The sequence below is a fragment of the Bacillus rossius genome, assembly GCF_032445375.1.
Source record: "Bacillus rossius redtenbacheri isolate Brsri chromosome 9 unlocalized genomic scaffold, Brsri_v3 Brsri_v3_scf9_2, whole genome shotgun sequence".
Classification (NCBI taxonomy): Eukaryota; Metazoa; Arthropoda; class Insecta; order Phasmatodea; family Bacillidae; genus Bacillus; species Bacillus rossius.
Window position 1 is genome coordinate 18,292,114 of NW_026962013.1, and position 21,928 is coordinate 18,314,041.

At 39.5% G+C, this 21,928-nt stretch overlaps 2 protein-coding genes across 2 annotated transcripts in view; both read left to right on the forward strand.

Moving 5' to 3' along the window:
- The window catches only part of LOC134543312 (serine/threonine-protein kinase Warts), a 105,348-nt gene that overhangs the window by 52,722 nt on the left and 30,698 nt on the right, over window positions 1–21,928 (forward strand). The window lies entirely within an intron of this gene.
- LOC134542990 (myb/SANT-like DNA-binding domain-containing protein 3) lies at window positions 1,037–6,608 on the forward strand. The gene is made up of 3 exons (XM_063387645.1): window positions 1,037–5,378; window positions 5,659–5,879; window positions 6,026–6,608. Exons 1-3 carry the CDS (start codon window positions 5,078–5,080, stop codon window positions 6,467–6,469), a joined length of 966 nt encoding a protein of 321 aa, XP_063243715.1. The 5' UTR covers window positions 1,037–5,077; the 3' UTR covers window positions 6,470–6,608.

Here is a 21,928-nt window from a genome sequence, read left to right on the forward strand (position 1 = left end):
CACTTGAAAAAGTTTATGAACACAATTTCCGTCACCAATATTCACTGTGTAATAAATGTTTTCAATGATGTAAACCAGTAGTCAATATCACTCACTAAAGTATAAGATTTTTAAAGCACATGTATAATTTTTAATTTGTAAGTAACCTTTTTTTTATCCTGTGAAATTGGTGCGCGCGCGCATCGTAAAAAAGTGCAATTTTTTTTTCAGTAACGCGCCCAAAGAAGTATAACTTCAAAAAAAATTGGTTGTCTTTAAGTCGGTTTACGGACGATAGTTTAACGTGACGTCATAACAAAACATTGATGAAATGATTGCATACTTTTATGAATAAAATTGAATCATTTTTATTGAATTATCACTATTTTGTATGGATACAAAGATGGAGTGAAATGAAATCTACAATTTTATTGATAAATTTACTTTTATTTGCACTCATTAATTCAAATATGTTTATTACTTTAACGAAGAGATAATTTTAACTATAACTGTTATACATGTTTGCTGTTTAACTTCTTCCAATCTGTGTTATTCTGTTAAGGATAGGACGATGATTGGAAAACGTCGGCTTACTTCTGAAACCTCGTAAGTCCAGATTTTCCCAGTTTTATATTCTGGATGTGTTAGGTGTATTTTTTTTCATTTTTTCATAGTGCATATGCTGATAAAACCTCGTTAGTCAACTCTACTTAGTCTCTTTTCTATTCACAAATTATAAAACCTCGTATCTTTGTCAGTCGAAACCGAGCTCCAAAAGCTCATAAGTTCTTCTGAAATGGAGTTACGAGGTTTTAGAAATAAGCCGACGAAAAGTAGGAAATGAATGGGAGTGTTTCAAGTTTAATGTGCCTCAAATCGATGGTGGTTCCAATCGAGTGGAAGAGAGATAGATGCGGCGCAAGCGTACAATGAGCTTAACGGGACACAGCGTTACGGGACAATGTGCGTTACGGGACACTTTTTCGTGCGTGCAGCCGGCGTTCATCGATTTATTAGACGTCACGTCCAAAATAATCCACTCCGTAGCTTTGATAATGACGTGAGGTGTGTCGTTTAAAAGGTCGACCTTCCCGATTGTCGGGACATCGAGGTACGCCGCACCTCCTCGGCCGTGGCGGCGCGGACAGCGTGTCGCGTCTGCGCGGTCGGCTGCGGCGGAGGTCACACACGGGCGGGTGTTTTCCGAAGGCGCTGTATACAGCCTCCATGTACTTTTATGGTAGAACTGTTTAGATGAACATATAATACAAAATTGAATTACGCTCTTAAACCAAATTTAAAACAAATTTAAAAGAAGGTAGTGGTTAATAATATCATACACAACGAAGAACTTTGAAAAGAAAATTCCTTCTTGCATACGCCTCGGGGTTTATATATCAAGAGGATAAAGAATAGTTGTTTAGAACTGACTATTCCGGGAATCCTTGATATGATTTCTTGGACATTCGCCATTGCATTTTTTCACCGTTTTTCGCTCGCTCAAATATCGTCGTTGTCCTTTGCACGACGAGAAGACTGGGTGCCAGTTCAGAGCGTTGCGCTCAGAGGCTGTACCGCGCTAGAAGCACTAGCGAGCGTCGCTTCTACCAACTCGCCCCTCTCCCCCCCCCCCCTCCCCCCCGTTTTATCACATAAACATCACTGGCTAAGCGTTCTACTTAATTTATTTCGATAAAATGTCACGCATGTGTTGATACTGGTCGCTCGACTGACATTTCACAGCTCGCAAATAACGTTTAGTAACTATTTGGTGACATAATTTGCTGCCGAACATCAACGCGCTGTCTTGATAAATTTACAGGAATAATCCTTAAATAATAGTGTTTACAAGGAAATTAAATAACAGATTTGACGTATGATACCGAGCCTTAAATGCACTACAAAATATTTACAGCAAGCTTTGGCTGGATATTTAAATCAGAAATCCGAGTTGGTGGGAATTGTACTACTTATTGCAGCGTGCTTTTCCGTGATGATTAGAGACCTGAAAAATTCGCGGATTCATTTAGTGTTATGCTAAAATTCCAATAATTATACCTCAGTAATGCTTCTGCCATTGGTTCACTGTTAATCTGGAGGACTAAGGGCCAATTAGAGACCCTCACTCATACAAGTGTTGAATCACAGTCCACCCAGTCGAGACGACTCACAAGTCAGCAGCCAATGTACAGGTGGCATTTGCCCGAGTGTGTAGAGGATATTGGAGTCTATCCTGAAGGTCATTAAACCTGCGAATTTTTCCGTTCTCTAGTGATGATAGACCAACTTTGTAGAAGTTACACATTGGCATTTCTGTTCAGAAATCATTTCATACATCCCCAAATATATAAAAGCGCGACATAAAGGTATCAAGTGACGTAACAAAGATACTTAAGCCGTAAAAAAAAACACTAGAAATATATGGATTTGCAAATTCAAAAAAATCCCGAAGGTACACGAAGACAAGTATCCGGGCGTGTACGATAGTATTTGTGAACTGTGTTTCCCTCGTGCCGCCTTCGCAGCGACTGGTTGGCAACACTGCTCCCGCGAGGAATTCGGTTCTGGTGCGGGCGAACACGTGCGTGTGCGAGGAGCGGGGAAGCCTACAACTCACGTAGTTTCGGTTCCCTGCAAGAATTTCCGAAGATTTCCGAAGTTTTGCGTTTTGGTACTAACGCCACTTCAGCCGCTAAATCAGAAGTTTCCAATGAAAACAAGCATGTTGTGACTGACCTAACCTAACCCTGAGATTTTTTTAATTTCAATTTTTGAGAGAAATCCGAAGTTGCACGAACGTGGTAGGGAACCGAAACTCCGTGAGTTGTAGGCTTCCCGAGCGAGCGTGTGTGGCTCTGGCAAACTTCCGCCCCGCGGGGGGTGAAGCTTCCTCCCACCCCTTGACACGGGAAAGGGGGGGGGGTAAACCAGACGCGCCAGGAATTCCGCGCATAGCTTCGTTTCCCCACTCCCCCACTCCATGTGCCTTTTCGCTCGGATGTCGCAACACACTCGCTGCCAGCCAAGGCCCGAGGCGTCCCTGCCTGTGACGCCACCGGCCCCATTAGACAGTCTCGTTCACCCCCCGACCCACGAGTCCCGGCCGGCTTTGTGTGTTCGCGGTACAGTTTTAAGGGGGGTTCATTACGCTCCAGGTCATGAGTTCATATTTGGATGGTGTTATGCACAAATGAGTTAACCAACAAAAGGAACAAAAAAAGTTATTGAAATAACTGTGTAGGTAAAATGACACTTTTAATTGAGCTAAATTTTTTTAACCGACATTCCTTGCTACTATGCCATCTTGCGACCAAACATTCAACGCACTGCCAGATTGTGTGTTCAACTTTGAGCTCAATTTACTCCGTTGAAAATGTTTGTGGGTTGAAACATTTTTACATAACACCGTCCATTTACGTTTAACACGGTTGAAACATTTAGTTTTTTCTTTGTGGCCGAACTTCAAAAACAATATATATCGCATAAGCTCTGCATAATTAGCTGGCATAGTTTAATTTTTAATATATTTTTGCAGTATGGATAAGGAGAACAAAATTGAATAAATAATTGAAATTGTTGGGTTTAAAGGCAATGCTGGTGTATACTGCGTTGTATTTTTTAAAATTCTTTAAGAAAAATCTATTTAACCTTTAAAATCATAAAATTTAAAGGATTCAAAAAGGCTATGTAAAAATAAATCTTTTTTCTGATTGAAACTAAACCATATCGCACAGTATCAAGTAAACTTAATTTAAACCTAAAAAAAAAAGTTTCCGTTTTACATTCAGTTTCATTTTCCTTAGATTCTGTTGACAGTTTTATTGCAATTTTAGTCCTTGCCAGTGGCTATACAGGGGATTTGTAGCAGACTGGCACTTTTAACTTGAGAAGTTTCCTTAATTTTTCAATTTAATTCTTCTCTACCTTGTAAATTTTTCTGTTGTGTTCTATAGCAATAAGATTGCGTTTTCGTTTAAATTCTCAAGACTAACACACAAGAGTTTATTTATTTATTTATTTATTTATTTATTTATTTATCGTCTTTGTTGGTGGAGAAGTTAAGGCCTTCTCTTGCACTTAACCACTTTTCTGCAATTACATCAAAGAGTTTAATATTAAAAACTAAGCATGATATAGACTAAATATTAAGCGAACAAATTAAAATTTTAACTTAATTTTTAAATATTAACTATTGCAAAAGATTATACCATAACTAATTTAAATTAATTAAAAACTAAGCATAGCCATACATACAAACAAACAAAGGAAAGTAATTAAACATACAGCAAATAGTATTTAAAAAAAATAGGAGCTACTACATTAAAACCAGTCACTCGCACATTCACACACAGAATCAAGCAGTAGGGTAGCAGCGAAGTGGTCATGGTAAGCAGTTGTTACAAAGATATTTTTTCAGCCTGTACTTAAAGGATGCTAGATTTTTTGTTTGCCTTGTCGCTTGGTCTAGTTTATTCCAGAGCCTGCTACTCACGGTTGCAAAAGATCCCGACAGACATTTGGATGAGTGCACTGGGTAGATAGCATTGGGTTGCGTGTGGATCGCGTGTCATGGCTATGGTAACTATGTAGGTAATTAATACTGGCTGACATATAATGAGGTGATACCTGCTGCAGCACTTTATAAGCAAGGATAAGTATGTGCATTTTGCGTCTTTGTGCGAGAGTGAGCCATTTTAACTGCTGGTAGTATTGGGTTAGATGATCACGTAATTTAAGGTTAAAAATGTATCTTAGGCAACAGTTTTGGAGCTTCTGTAGTCGCTTAGCTAGTTTATCAGTTAGATCAGGAAAGAGGACATCGCAGTAATCAAAGTGGGGCATAATTAATGTTTGAACAAGCATGGTTTTAATACTAAGGGCCGGTTTCACCAGTCGAGTTGAAAATCCCGATGATGTTATCGAGATAAAAAGTTAATCTTCCATTTCTATCTCGATAAAGTTATATGTGTTTCACCACATATTATCTTTCTCTGAGAAAATCGAGATAAGTTTAACTCGATCTTCTGAAATTATCGCGATTTTCTGTTTGTAAACACCTTTCGTTATCAAAGTTTGGCTAGAAATTTCGTAGGCTACTATGGCGAGCCAAGGCTGTAATTTGTCAAAGAAGCAGAGAAATAAAAATACATCGCAGCAGGAGAAATACATTCTTTTAGATTTAGTAACTGAACATTTCAATATCATTGAAAATAAAAAAACAGATGGTGTTTCACAGCAACAAAAAATGAAGCAGTGGCAAATACTTGCAGATACTTTCAATTGTATGTCTGGAGAACATCACAGGACTGCAGAAAATTTAAAAGCGGTGTGGGAGAATCTCAAAAAGCACACGCGAAAGACTTCTGCTGATCAACGAGTTCAAGTATTAACTGGAACAGGTAATATATTTTTTGTCTGTATATCCTGGTACATTATATTTAGGTACAGCAATAAATATTGTATGCATTTTTATCCATAATGCAATTTTACGAATTGTAAACATGTGCAATAACAATTTTTTTAGTTACTTGAATTAATTGTAATATATTAAAGAGGTATCTTGGGTGGAGTTGGAATCAGAACTATAACCTTTGCACTGTCAAGAAGACACTTTGCACTATACCACCAGTGGATATGAAATATACACCACATAACTAAATTAATTCTGTATTTTTTCAGGTGGAGGTCCTTCAAAAACAGTTAGTAAGGATCCCATTTGTGAGAGAGTGCAGAGCCTAATCAAACCGACTATCGATGGTGCCAAGAATCCCTTCGATTCAGATTCAGATGCAATAATATTACCATTTGATGCATCAAATAGGCCTACTGATGAGGATGACAGCATTCAACTGGATGTCGGAGCAGAAGTGGATGTTTCTTTCGTGGAGACGGCAGAGACAGTTAGTAGGCCTACACTTTATTTTGAGAAAACCTAATGGATGTGTCACTGTGCATAGTTATGCTTATTAATCATGTATAGCTATAGCCTATGCACTGTGTTAACTTTATTTCTCTCACATAATGTTCAAATTTAATTTTTCCACAGGTAACTCTTCCAAATGGCGACTGGACGCATTATACTCCAGCCATGCTCAGCAGTCCTGTGTGTTCTGCCCTTCGACACTCCAATAACAACTCGGCTATCACAAACACAGTGCAGACCAATACTACTGATTCATGCAGTGCAAGTAGTGGGAAGGCAATGCCTCCTAGCAGTAGGGGAAATGCTTCAGTGCAATCTCCCTTTACTAGCAAGCGGCGACCAACCCCGGCCACCAAAGTGAAAGAAGTAAGTGCTGTCAATGCAGCAAAAATCGAACTAATTGAACTTGCAAAAAAACATGCAATCGAGGAAAAAGAAGTTATGAAAGAAATCTGGGAACTGCGGTTACAACAAGAACGAGAAAAAGTAAAGCAGGAAAAGCTGCAAACTGAACTTTTATCTTTACAAATCTTGAAAATAAAGAAAGAACTAGAACATTTGCAGTAATTTAATTGTTCTTATGTATTAAACATTTGCTCAACTATCATGACATAATTGTTATATATTACATGTATATTTACAAAGTGATATTCATTGTGCCTATTAACAAACAGTTTCAAGTACAAATGTTAAGAATTATATAAAAGATAATACATGTTCGCTTATGTCACATTATTTTGTATGATCTAAGCAGTTGTACAATGCAAATGTATTAAAATATTCCATACATCTTGCTATATGTAGTTATTTTCACCAGCAAATCTTCAAGTTGATGGCATCTCTGTGTGACATATAGATCAGTATGACCTACAACAAACTGAAAATACACAGAGTGATAAATAATCGTATCTTAAATAAGTATTACAACACACACACATATATAGGTATTTAATTATAGGTATATGTAAATTTCATTTACCTCCTGAAATAGTTTTCAATCAGTAAATGCCTGACACTGTCATATCTGGGCCTTCTGTTTGCATTTTCGTTGTTCTGCTGTACATTTCCTTCCTCAAGCAACTGTTGCCAAGGGAGGTGGAGATTGAGGTTAGGGTCGTCTGGAGGGAGTTCTTCCCCAGTTTGTCGCAGGATATTATGCAGCACCCCAGTCGCTACAATGATGGCAAACGAATGTTCTAATGACACTCTCAATCCTAAAGATAAGACTGGGAAACGTCGCTTCCAGCAACCGAATGTTCGCTCTACAGGATTTCTTGACCTAATTTGCGACTCATTAAATAGGTGTTCCTGTGGACTTCTGGGATTATCTAATGGAGGCATTAGATATGACCTACAAGCATAGCCCGCATCAACAAGTAGTACAGAATCACCATACTCCCCTCTCTCAAAACATGCCCTTCTGTTGCTATTGTTGAATATGGTACTATCATGTGAGGAACCAGGCCATCGTGCAACAATATCTGTAATTTCCAATTTTGTATTACAAATTACTTGCACATTCACAGAGAAGTAACCTTTTCTGTTACGGTAGAATTCTGCATTGTTTCCACCTGCAACAAACATAAAACAAGCTTGTATGTGGATTGCAATGTTTAATAAAAAGGTAGCATAAAATCAGTGTTTAAACCAACCTGGTGACTGGATTTTTACATGAGTGCAATCCATAGCACCAATAGCCCTGGGAAATTTAGCAATTGCATAGAAATCCCTTTGTGCTAAATTCAGTTCTTCCATCGTCTCTGGGAATTTAATGAACTGCGGTCGAAGAGATGCAATTGCGGAGCTAACCCTATGTATTATTCGGTGAGCTGTGGGTTTACTAAAGCCAGCATAATCCCCAATGGTTAGCTGGTTACAGCCTGTAGCATAAAATCGAAGTGTAGCCAGCAGTTGGTTCATTGGCGACACTGACATATTCCTGTGAAAGACGAAAAAAGTATGTTGAAGGTTGTAATGTAATGTTCGTATAAATGAGTTTTATTTTACTTGTCTATGATTTCATATACATATTTATTATTCTACAGAAACAATTAACATTAGGAAATAATATTAATATAAACTTACTTTTCGGGAAACTGTAGTTGATATTCTATAAGTTCCAAAACAAACATAGTCGACTGTTTTGAAAGGCGAAAATGTATTTTAAAGTCTTCTTCATCATACATTTCAAAATAATCGCTTCTATCTCGCATCCATCGTGGCCGACGAACAATGGCATCTTCTTCATCACTTTCATCTTCAAAAATCAAATTGTACATGCCTCGAGCCATTACAATTTTTAAAATCTCCTCTCGTCACTTCGTTTTACAATATTATCTCGATAATAAGACTTTAACCACGAAAATCGGTGGTTAAAATATTTTATCTCGATAACACTAAAAGATCGAGATATTCGGTGTGGTGAAACGGGATATTCAGTTAATCTGGATAATTCATTACTTTATCGAGATAATTTCGCTTGGTGAAACCGGCCCTAAGTGGAAGCAAATTTTTTAACCGTTGTAAGCAGCGAAGGGAAAAATGTACCTTCTTACATACTTGCATTATCTGCTCCCTCCAGGTTAAGGTTTTGTTCATCAGGACTCCCAGATTTCTTACGACGTTAGAGAACTGAATATCAACTCCTTGGAGCGTTAAGTTACAGCATTTGTTAGGAATTAATTCAGTGAGCTTATGAGGAGAACCAATTAATATTGCTTGGGTTTTATTTGCATTCAGCCTGAGTTTATGCTTATATACCATATAACTGCAGTACCTTTGACCACCAAGCATAACCCCACAGTCGTATTCATACTATAGGGATAGTCCAGCTGTCCATTGGTGCCCACTTTTGTTTGGACTGCCTCCGTCTTTCTTAGCCACAAGGTTTTAAGAATGGCTTTGCACGGCCAGGTAAGAAAAATGTGAGTTAAAACTTGCAGATTAATGAATTGGAGCAATACTTCTCCTTGCCTCAAGTCACGACTCTGCATTGGAGCCTCGGTGATGACCGTCAATACACTCACATCGTGAATAGTTTATAGTAGACAAGGCCAAAGTCGTTTGAGCGCGAACGTTGAAAATAATGTGTCAGAAGAGCGAAACTTGTCATTAGTTTGCTATTTGGCTGAACAAAAATTAAACGCTGTGACCATACCAGTTTCGACATGATTTGTTTAGAAAATTAAGGAATACGTGTCTGTTATGAAGTTAAGTCACCCTGGTTATCAGTTGATTAGCAAAAAAAAAAAAAAAAAACACCTTTCTTTGTAAAGACTAATGATGGAGGTTGGTTTTTTGAAAGGAAGATCCATAAAAATACCACAGGAAGTGAGTATTGTTAACAAAACGTCAACAAGGAATTGTAACAAAAAAAAGGGGGGTTGTCTGTAAAGTCGTTTTACGGACGATAATTTTACGTGATAACGTCATAAGAACACATTGATGAAAAATTGCATACTTTTTAATTTTCAAATATTATTTACTACAGTTTTTTGCAAATTTAATTTAAATAATTTGTTTAAATATAATCACGAACTATTAGTTAAAAAGCTCGCCTAAACCTGTTTGATATTATAGAAGATTTTCTGGCACGGTGGTTGGCTGGTTCTTGCACGCTCGGCTCAGGCGGAACGTGAAAGTTTTTCGCGCGTGCAGCCGGCGTTAATCGATTTATAAGACGTTATCACGTCAAAAAAGTATGTTTTGCTATTCATATCGGAAATCTGGGTGAAGGGGCTCGTCCTCGTTTTGACTTCAATCGTTAACATGGCAAACATCGCACTGACCCACTGGCCACTACTACTCTTCTTACCTGAGACTGAGCGGCGCGCTCGCCTGGCAGCTAGGCAATCCTCAATGCGCGCAACAGCATTTATAATTTATTACATTAACCTAAAATAGTTGAGGAAAGCTCTGTAAGCGCTATGCGTACACTGCATATATTGGACGCCATGAAAATACAATAATTGACTGATTAAATTTTTACGGTTGGATCTTAAATTTTGATTCGCGTCGATAAAGTTAAGGTTTGTTTGTAGGAAGTATTTACTGACTGACTTAAGTTGTTAAAGCAAAAAAAAAACCACACACACACATATATATATATATATATATATAATTTTTTTTTGTTACGAACGTTAGCAAGGCCACGTCACGCGCAGGTGCACGCCGTAACATGAGATGTGCCGTGCGCACCTGGGTCGCCGCTTTATCTCCCTCCGCACTCCCCGCGCGGCGCCATGCCTTTGACGCGTAACTGACACCGGACAGCTGAGAGTTGCGCGAGCCGCCGACACGTGTTTTCCAGAGATTTCTGCCGTCGGGACGGCTCGCGATGACGCGACAGGCCCCGGCCGCTCTCGTGAGTTCTGGAATTTCGCTGGGGCCTATATATATGCCCGAGGACGCCAGTAGAGGGAGTCGGTCAGTTCGGAGTGTTCAGTCGGGAGTTCTCCCGCGGCGGAGTTTCCGGGCGATAGTGCCGCGGGTGCGGCAGAGTGGCGAAGTCCTTGGACGAAGGTTCCAGGGCAGGGAGTGAGTGAGTTCATTGGAGTCGGGAGTTTTCCCGCGGCGGAGTTTCCGGGCGATAGAGTCGCGGGCGCGGCGGAGTCCCGAGCGAAGTTGCGAGCGAGGAGTCGAGCGGATCCTCGGCGAAGGGGAGGTGCGTCGGCGGCGGCGGAGTCCCGTGGCGGAGATCCACGAGGGGTGCTGCGGCGAGAGTTGCGCCAGAGTTGCGGCCCAGCGAGGTGTGTGGAACGAGTGACTGGGGAAGAGACCTTTCTTTAAGTGTAATTGATTATTTGCCATTTTAGAAGATTTTTGTGACATAAGTAGTGGCCATCAATAAAGCTGTGTGTGAAATAAAATCTTTAATTGGGCTATCCTTTACGAACCCGCAGTAAATCGTAACAATATATATATATACATACACACATATAATACATACACACACACACGTAGTGTTATAATGTATGTTTTAAAATATTTCCGGTTAATATTTTAGTAATGCCATAGGAGTATAACTTGTAACGTGTGTACCTAAGTACACACTACTTTATTTTGCATACGAAATAGTTCAATTATAACATACACTTTCAATTTTTATATTAAAATTAGTATTGTACAAAATTTTTGGATGTGTAACATTTAATAATGTAATATTCTGATTACTGGAAGGTGGAAGAGAACAAATTGTAATGTCTTTGAATAATGTTTGAATGGGGTTAAGTTTACTTACAGTTTGAGGGATCCCCCCCCCCCTTTTCCTGGTTGGCCCAGCCCTGTTGTAACTTCACGTGTATAATTTTTATTGTGTAACGCATTAGCTCTTGGAAAAAAGCATTTGATGGGAGTAATTTTGTGAATGCGACGGAAGTCAAGGAACGGAAATGTGTGACAACCACGTTGCTGTCAACTGTGGCGGATGGTGCGTGCTAAAGGTCACAAAGACGAAAGGAAACTTTGTTGTATTAACTGTTTGGTGAATTTCAACAAGATGGACAGTATTTTAATAAAAATTCCTTCTCGAACATCAGGTCCGAAGCCAGGTTTAGTATTTTTTTTTCTCAAGTCTTTATTTGCTTTTATCGGAGCCGAGTAGTATATAATAGGGGCGCCGGGCGCACGGCTTCTGGCTGTGGAGCCGAGAGCCGGTCCGCCATCTTGGATTGTGACGTCACGGCGGCCATATTGGATGAGTGTAACGGGACATAGCGTAACGGGACAAGTTTGACCTTGACCTTTGACCCTCAAAAATTTCCAAAATTGGGCAAAAATTGCCCAAAATTCCTCAAAATTCACCAAAATTTTCATTTCTGTGAAAAAATTTTCCGCCAAAAAATCTCAAATAATTCCACAATTCAAAAATTCGGATTTCGAAAATCCTCAAAAGTCGTTTTGCCCTAGAAAGAACCCAAATTCCTAAAAGAGGCTTAAGCATCCTTGTCTACAGCCTCCGATAAGCCTCTGACGTCATCTAGGATTATGACCGCCATCTTGGATGGTTGTGACCTTGACCTTTGACCTTGACCTTGACCCCGGCGACCATTTTGGATCAGCCATCTTGGATCCGCCATCTTGGATGACGTCATTGTGTTCTCGAAAATTCCGACATTGTGTTTTCCGCCATATTGGACGATGACGTCACCGTTGCAATTTACGTTACGGCCGCCATCTTTAACTTTTTTATTTATTATCCGAATTTAATGTAATTTTTTTTTAAATTATAAAAAAATTTAAATAATAAAATTTTAATAAAAAAATTAAAAAATCATACATTAACGACACGGAGCTCGGAGTCCTCGGTTCGAACCCGTCGAGTACAAAAAAAATTAAAAATGGCGACCGATCCTTCCCCCTAGGTGGGTGCTAGCAGACTGACTCCCACCACTTTTCTTAAAGCATATATATCGTCACCTAGTATGTCGTCATGTCCGCCATCTTGTCTTCGTTGCTGGAGACCACCATCTTGTTTTCGTCGGCGAGAGTGCGCTGACGCCATGTTAGTTTAGTTCTTATCCGCTAGAGTGCAGTAATCATTTAGTACTGTGACACCCACCATCTTGAAATTTGGCCGCCATCTTGAAAATCCGTAATTATTTAGCTAGAAATTCGGGAAAAGTTCCAAAATTCATTAAATAAATCACTCATTAACTTACATATTGATTCGATCGATTCCTGTCCTCGGTACGATACCCGATCGATGCAATAATGTTTAATTTTATGTAAAAAATAATAATTTCAATAAACCATGTTCAACATTCGTAAAGAGACTTTAAATCATCTACTACCATCATCCTATCAGACAACAAGACCACCATATTGGAAATTCGTAATTGTAATGCTAGAGATTCGGGAAAAAATTCAAAATTCATTAAATAAATTTGTAATCCATATAATGATTGATTGGATCGACTTAGGTCCTTGGTTCAATCCCTGGCCGATACAAAACAACTTTAATTTAAAAAAATACTAAAAAAGTGTTAGGTTTGAGAAAATAAAAACACCACAAGTTCTTTTAAAAAAAATTTATTACATAAATTCAATACACTACTACAAGTACAAAAAAAAACACTGACAAATTACTAAAGCCTTTTGGATTCCTCGATTCAAACAGTCTTCTTATTGTACGGACTAAGCCTTTTACTTGACTTTAAATGTCTATCCGATCCGGTCATCACCGCAGCCAGAGACGGACTGAAGTTCATATCACTTATATAGTCTCATTAGCCGGTACAACACATGAGTCAAATCAATAACCATGTTCATTATACGTCTCGGAGCATTTTTTATAATGACGATGTAAGCTATCGAGACGTGAGATTAGTTTATTGCACTTATTGCACTGAAATTGTATTCTTGGAACATTATTCTGACAGCTGCTTCTTTCATGTCTGCGCGCATTTGAAGTGAAAGTAAATGATGCGTCACAATATTTGCATTGATGCGATGTATGCTCTTCATGAATTGAAGTCTGGAATGCAGATGGTAAAACTTCAGTTAATGGTGGAACAGCACATATCGAAGTCTCCTCCAGTATTGTCAGAGGCGTTGCCAACGGGATCTGCTCCAACATCGTCGGCGCCGACGTCATGGTTCCCGTAGTCGATGGTACATCCTCCATCGAGTACGACGTTAAAGTCGGCAAAGATGCCATCGAAGTCTCAAGAACAAGCAATTACACGTCTTATGCACCAGAAGAAACAAACTAGGTGATCCGTACACCGTCGACGTCAGTAACAAAACTGAGCGTCCTGCTGTCTAGGACTCGCTTATATACATGCACCGTATGGAATAATACGCTAGTCAAACCAAGAACATTTTACTAAAATACTAGAGTCAAAACAACATTAAAAAAATAGAAGCACCATCAAAAAAAAAAGGAAGCACACTTGGAAGCACCTTCAAAAAAGGAAAAAAAATTGGAAGCACCGACTACGAAAAGGCAGCACATTTGGAAGCACCGACTACTTAAAGGCAGCACATTTGGCAGCACCTACAACGAAAAGGCAGCACATTTGGCAGCACCGACAACGAAAAGGCAGCACATTTGGAAGCACCGACTACGAAAAGGCAGCACATTTGGCAGCACCGCCTACGAAAAGGCAGCACATTTGGAAGCACCGACAACGCAAAGGCAGCACATTTGGAAGCACCGACTACGAAAAGGCAGCACATTTGGAAGCACCGCCTACGAAAAGGCAGCACATTTGGAAGCACCGACAACGAAAAGGCAGCACATTTGGAAGCACCGACAACGAAAAGGCAGCACATTTGGAAGCACCGACTACGAAAAGGCAGCACATTTGGAAGCACCGACAACGAAAAGGCAGCACATTTGGCAGCACCGACAACGAAAAGGCAGCACATTTGGCAGCACCGACAACGAAAAGGCAGCACATTTGGCAGCACCGACAACGAAAAGGCAGCACATTTGGAAGCACCGACAACGCAAAGGCAGCACATTTGGAAGCACCGACTACGAAAAGACAGCACATTTGGAAGCACCGCCTACGAAAAGGCAGCACATTTAAAAGCACCGACAACGAAAAGGCAGCACATTTGGAAGCACCGACAACGAAAAGGCAGCACATTTGGAAGCACCGACTACGAAAAGGCAGCACATTTGGAAGCACCGACAACGAAAAGGCAGCACATTTGGAAGCACCGACAACGAAAAGGCAGCACATTTGGAAGCACCATCATCGAAAAGGCAGCACATTTGGAAGCACCGACTACGAAAAGGCAGCACATTTGGAAGCACCGACTACGAAAAGACAGCACATTTGGAAGTACCGCCTACGAAAAGGCAGCACATTTGGAAGCACCGACAACGAAAAGGCAGCACATTTGGAAGCACCATCATCGAAAAGGCAGCACATTTGGAAGCTCCATCATCAAAAAAAAAGGCAACAAGGAAGCACAAGTTACGAGATCTAAGTCTTAGAAATCAGAATACAAGAAATAAAAACATTAAATTCTTATAATTTAAATTGTTTATTTTATTGCTTTACATTATACAAATGCAAGTAAAACAAGCCATTATTGTATGTAGCCAGCATTCCTCAGTTCCTTGAGTATGAAGGATATTTCTTTGATGCACGAATAGTTTCCTGCACAAAGCGAACCATGTAGAAGTCTTAACCGGTCAACCAATATGTTTGGATCTTTCCATGATGTGTAATCAATCTCTTCTACCACCATCTTCCTTGCACCTTTATAAATATTATGATCTCTGGTGTCTTCCGTTTTACCACCAACCTCAGGGTAACTTCCATGTTTGAGACGGTGATCATCACAAGCTTGATCAGATTTATTTAATATATCACGTCGTTTCCACCGTTTCGGTCTCAGGACACCGCCACATTCTTCGATCTTGGCAGCTTTAGGTGCTTCATCATAGTCTATGTCTTTGTCAACAGTCTCAGAGTCACTGTAACAATCACCGTAGAAGGAATCGTCTTCACCCAATTTTCCGTAATATTTCGATGTTGATGATGTTGAAGCGTCTTCATCGTCTTCATGCTTCCTTTTTAGGAGTCCATCATTTTTACAAAGTAGGAAAGATCTACTTGAATTCGGCTGGAATATATTCTCACTTTTCACGTTAAGGATTCTTCCATTGTCTTCATTCTTCCGTAAATCATCAACCTCCTTCAATTTAAGTTCTTTGTCGAGATCGGAAGAGCCAAGAAAATTATTGTGGTAATGCAGATCACTCTTCCTTAGGATGGTAGATTCATCGTTGTCCTCTAGCTTGTACGCAGGCTTGGCGCTACAAGTTCTTCCATGTCTTTTTAGGCTCTCTCTCCGCGTAAACGACTTGCTACATCGAACACAACTTATCATATTGCGCAGTGGATTTTTAACACAGTCATTCTTCTCGTGTTGTCTTTTATTCTTTCTCAAGATAAAATCTTTACTGCAAAACTTACACCTATGTTCTTTCGATACAGCGTCAGATCCCAAATCAGAATTCATATTAGTTACTGAGACTAATACCAGATACCAATTGAGTGTTTTAAATTAGATTCAATACTTAAATAGAAATTTTTTCATATTTCATCAGCGAGAATTAATATATCTCCTGCAAAAGTACTTTATGCATGTAGTTCTGCTTTTCAACAACAGATGTCGCCACATGTTGCTTGCAGGTAAATAATATTTAGTTATTTTATGCGGGATGCGGGATGCTCACTAACGATCGCAAAAGAAGGATGGCTTCGCTAGACTCCAAGGAAAAGGAAGTTCGTCTTGCATGTTGGTGCTCCACAGATGTCTCATGGCATAATATTAATTTGACTGAGTAATGATATGTGTTAATTCCACCTTATAAAAATATTGCAAGTTTTGATTTAGTAGCAGAAATTATCGAATTAAATGTAACTCCAAATAAAATGACATGTCTCATTAGACAAAAAAAAATCCATGCAGAGAGCGGTTTCTCAGAATAGTCAGAAACACTTGAAGAAACCACAGGAATGATTGCAAGAACACGAGAAAACCATCAAAATATTGACAAGAATATTCAGGAGCACACGGAGAAAACCACCATAATATTGACAAGAATAATCGGAAGCACACGGAGAAAACCGCCACAAGTTTTCTTTGTTATCATAAAATTACAGAAAAAAATCAAAAATAAAAAAACACAACAAATTCAAAAACTGATTATGCTAGCTTGTGAACTTCTCATCGTTGAGCAAAGATAGAGTTCTAGTCCAAGCCAGAATCAGTTTTTGAATTTGTTGTGTTTTTTTATTTTTGATTTTTTTCTGTAATTTTATGATAACAAAGAAAACTTGTGGCGGTTTTCTCCGTGTGCTTCCGATTATTCTTGTCAATATTATGGTGGTTTTCTCCGTGTGCTCCTGAATATTCTTGTCAATATTTTGATGGTTTTCTCGTGTTCTTGCAATCATTCCTGTGGTTTCTTCAAGTGTTTCTGACTATTCTGAGAAACCGCTCTCTGCATGGATTTTTTTTTGTCTAATGAGACATGTCATTTTATTTGGAGTTACATTTAATTCGATAATTTCTGCTACTAAATCAAAACTTGCAATATTTTTATAAGGTGGAATTAACACATATCATTACTCAGTCAAATTAATATTATGCCATGAGACATCTGTGGAGCACCAACATGCAAGACGAACTTCCTTTTCCTTGGAGTCTAGCGAAGCCATCCTTCTTTTGCGATCGTTAGTGAGCATCCCGCATCCCGCATAAAATAACTAAATATTATTTACCTGCAAGCAACATGTGGCGACATCTGTTGTTGAAAAGCAGAACTACATGCATAAAGTACTTTTGCAGGAGATATATTAATTCTCGCTGATGAAATATGAAAAAATTTCTATTTAAGTATTGAATCTAATTTAAAACACTCAATTGGTATCTGGTATTAGTCTCAGTAACTAATATGAATTCTGATTTGGGATCTGACGCTGTATCGAAAGAACATAGGTGTAAGTTTTGCAGTAAAGATTTTATCTTGAGAAAGAATAAAAGACAACACGAGAAGAATGACTGTGTTAAATCCACTGCGCAATATGATAAGTTGTGTTCGATGTAGCAAGTCGTTTACGCGGAGAGAGAGCCTAAAAAGACATGGAAGAACTTGTAGCGCCAAGCCTGCGTACAAGCTAGAGGACAACGATGAATCTACCATCCTAAGGAAGAGTGATCTGCATTACCACAATAATTTTCTTGGCTCTTCCGATCTCGACAAAGAACTTAAATTGAAGGAGGTTGATGATTTACGGAAGAATGAAGACAATGGAAGAATCCTTAACGTGAAAAGTGAGAATATATTCCAGCCGAATTCAAGTAGATCTTTCCTACTTTGTAAAAATGATGGACTCCTAAAAAGGAAGCATGAAGACGATGAAGACGCTTCAACATCATCAACATCGAAATATTACGGAAAATTGGGTGAAGACGATTCCTTCTACGGTGATTGTTACAGTGACTCTGAGACTGTTGACAAAGACATAGACTATGATGAAGCACCTAAAGCTGCCAAGATCGAAGAATGTGGCGGTGTCCTGAGACCGAAACGGTGGAAACGACGTGATATATTAAATAAATCTGATCAAGCTTGTGATGATCACCGTCTCAAACATGGAAGTTACCCTGAGGTTGGTGGTAAAACGGAAGACACCAGAGATCATAATATTTATAAAGGTGCAAGGAAGATGGTGGTAGAAGAGATTGATTACACATCATGGAAAGATCCAAACATATTGGTTGACCGGTTAAGACTTCTACATGGTTCGCTTTGTGCAGGAAACTATTCGTGCATCAAAGAAATATCCTTCATACTCAAGGAACTGAGGAATGCTGGCTACATACAATAATGGCTTGTTTTACTTGCATTTGTATAATGTAAAGCAATAAAATAAACAATTTAAATTATAAGAATTTAATGTTTTTATTTCTTGTATTCTGATTTCTAAGACTTAGATCTCGTAACTTGTGCTTCCTTGTTGCCTTTTTTTTTTGATGATGGAGCTTCCAAATGTGCTGCCTTTTCGATGATGGTGCTTCCAAATGTGCTGCCTTTTCGTTGTCGGTGCTTCCAAATGTGCTGCCTTTTCGTAGGCGGTGCTTCCAAATGTGCTGTCTTTTCGTAGTCGGTGCTTCCAAATGTGCTGCCTTTTCGTAGTCGGTGCTTCCAAATGTGCTGCCTTTTCGATGATGGTGCTTCCAAATGTGCTGCCTTTTCGTAGTCGGTGCTTCCAAATGTGCTGCCTTTGCGTTGTCAGTGCTTCCAAATGTGCTGCCTTTTCGTTGTCGGTGCTGCCAAATGTGCTGCCTTTTCGTTGTCGGTGCTGCCAAATGTGCTGCCTTTTCGTTGTCGGTGCTTCCAAATGTGCTGCCTTTTCGTAGTCGGTGCTTCCAAATGTGCTGCCTTTTTGTTGTCGGTGCTTCCAAATGTGCTGCCTTTTCGTTGTCGGTGCTTCCAAATGTGCTGCCTTTTCGTAGGCGGTGCTTCCAAATGTGCTGCCTTTTCGTAGTCGGTGCTTCCAAATGTGCTGCCTTTGCGTTGTCGGTGCTTCCAAATGTGCTGCCTTTTCGTAGGCGGTGCTGCCAAATGTGCTGCCTTTTCGTAGTCGGTGCTTCCAAATGTGCTGCCTTTGCGTTGTCGGTGCTTCCAAATGTGCTGCCTTTTCGTTGTCGGTGCTGCCAAATGTGCTGCCTTTTCGTTGTCGGTGCTGCCAAATGTGCTGCCTTTTCGTTGTCGGTGCTTCCAAATGTGCTGCCTTTTCGTAGTAGGTGCTTCCAAATGTGCTGCCTTTTCGTTGTCGGTGCTTCCAAATGTGCTGCCTTTTCGTTGTCGGTGCTGCCAAATGTGCTGCCTTTTCGTTGTAGGTGCTGCCAAATGTGCTGCCTTTAAGTAGTCGGTGCTTCCAAATGTGCTGCCTTTTCGTAGTCGGTGCTTCCAATTTTTTTTTCCTTTTTTGAAGGTGCTTCCAAGTGTGCATCCTTTTTTTTTGATGGTGCTTCTATTTTTTTAATGTTGTTTTGACTCTAGTATTTTAGTAAAATGTTCTTGGTTTGACTAGCGTATTATTCCATACGGTGCATGTATATAAGCGAGTCCTAGACAGCAGGACGCTCAGTTTTGTTACTGACGTCGACGGTGTACGGATCACCTAGTTTGTTTCTTCTGGTGCATAAGACGTGTAATTGCTTGTTCTTGAGACTTCGATGGCATCTTTGCCGACTTTAACGTCGTACTCGATGGAGGATGTACCATCGACTACGGGAACCATGACGTCGGCGCCGACGATGTTGGAGCAGATCCCGTTGGCAACGCCTCTGACAACACTGGAGGAGACTTCGATATGTGCTGTTCCACCATTAACTGAAGTTTTACCATCTGCATTCCAGACTTCAATTCATGAAGAGCATACATCGCATCAATGCAAATATTGTGACGCATCATTTACTTTCACTTCAAATGCGCGCAGACATGAAAGAAGCAGCTGTCAGAATAATGTTCCAAGAATACAATTTCAGTGCAATAAGTGCAATAAACTAATCTCACGTCTCGATAGCTTACATCATCATTATAAAAAATGCTCCGAGACGTATAATGAACATGGTTATTGATTTGACTCATGTGTTGTACCGGCTAATGAGACTATATAAGTGATATGAACTTCAGTCCGTCTCTGGCTGCGGTGATGACCGGATCGGATAGACATTTAAAGTCATGTAAAAGGCTTAGTCCGTACAATAAGAAGACTGTTTGAATCGAGGAATCCAAAAGGCTTTAGTAATTTGTCAGTGTTTTTTTTTTGTACTTGTAGTAGTGTATTGAATTTATGTAATAAATTTTTTTTAAAAGAACTTGTGGTGTTTTTATTTTCTCAAACCTAACACTTTTTTAGTATTTTTTTAAATTAAAGTTGTTTTGTATCGGCCAGGGATTGAACCAAGGACCTAAGTCGATCCAATCAATCATTATATGGATTACAAATTTATTTAATGAATTTTGAACTTTTTCCCGAATCTCTAGCATTACAATTACGAATTTCCAATATGGTGGTCTTGTTGTCTGATAGGATGATGGTAGTAGATGATTTAAAGTCTCTTTACGAATGTTGAACATGGTTTATTGAAATTATTATTTTTTACATAAAATTAAACATTATTGCATCGATCGGGTATCGTACCGAGGACAGGAATCGATCGAATCAATATGTAAGTTAATGAGTGATTTATTTAATGAATTTTGGAACTTTTCCCGAATTTCTAGCTAAATAATTACGGATTTTCAAGATGGCGGCCAAATTTCAAGATGGTGGGTGTCACAGTACTAAATGATTACTGCACTCTAGCGGATAAGAACTAAACTAACATGGCGTCAGCGCACTCTCGCCGACGAAAACAAGATGGTGGTCTCCAGCAACGAAGACAAGATGGCGGACATGACGACATACTAGGTGACGATATATATGCTTTAAGAAAAGTGGTGGGAGTCAGTCTGCTAGCACCCACCTAGGGGGAAGGATCGGTCGCCATTTTTAATTTTTTTTGTACTCGACGGGTTCGAACCGAGGACTCCGAGCTCCGTGTCGTTAATGTATGATTTTTTAATTTTTTTATTAAAATTTTATTATTTAAATTTTTTTATAATTTAAAAAAAAAATTACATTAAATTCGGATAATAAATAAAAAAGTTAAAGATGGCGGCCGTAACGTAAATTGCAACGGTGACGTCATCGTCCAATATGGCGGAAAACACAATGTCGGAATTTTCGAGAACACAATGACGTCATCCAAGATGGCGGATCCAAGATGGCTGATCCAAAATGGTCGCCGGGGTCAAGGTCAAAGGTCAAGGTCACAACCATCCAAGATGGCGGTCATAATCCTAGATGACGTCAGAGGCTTATCGGAGGCTGTAGACAAGGATGCTTAAGCCTCTTTTAGGAATTTGGGTTCTTTCTAGGGCAAAACGACTTTTGAGGATTTTCGAAATCCGAATTTTTGAATTGTGGAATTATTTGAGATTTTTTGGCGGAAATTTTTTTCACAGAAATGAAAATTTTGGTGAATTTTGAGGAATTTTGGGCAATTTTTGCCCAATTTTGAAAATTTTTGAGGGTCAAAGGTCAAGGTCAAACTTGTCCCGTTACGCTATGTCCCGTTATACTCATCCAAGATGGCCGCCGTGACGTCACAATCCAAGATGGCGGACCGGCTCTCGGCTCCACAGCCAGAAGCCGTGCGCCCGGCGCCCCTATTATATACTACTGAGCCGTTTCATTATATGGTTTAGAATTTCGCTCTGCAAACTCAATGATTCTATAGTCTGCGTAGCTGCTCCTACAGCGAATTCTAGCGACGGGCGCGGAAACTACGTGCGATTCGCGTCCAGAAATGTAGTTGAAAACACTATTTGCGTAAATAATTATCACGCTCGGCAATATATTAAAGAGTAATACGTTAAATTCACGTGAATCTGTTCCGTCACCGAGGTTAGATGTCACACGTCGCTGGTGAGTACTAAAG

Excerpts from the sequence above, each read along its gene's own strand:
- LOC134542990 (XM_063387645.1), top strand. The coding sequence starts at position 5,078 with ATGGCGAGCCAAGGCTGTAATTTGTCAAAGAAGCAGAGAAATAAAAAT. Across the intron at positions 5,379-5,658 it reads TCAAGTATTAACTGGAACAG|GTGGAGGTCCTTCAAAAACA; the intron begins GTAATATATTTT and ends GTATTTTTTCAG. Across the intron at positions 5,880-6,025 it reads TCGTGGAGACGGCAGAGACA|GTAACTCTTCCAAATGGCGA; the intron begins GTTAGTAGGCCT and ends ATTTTTCCACAG.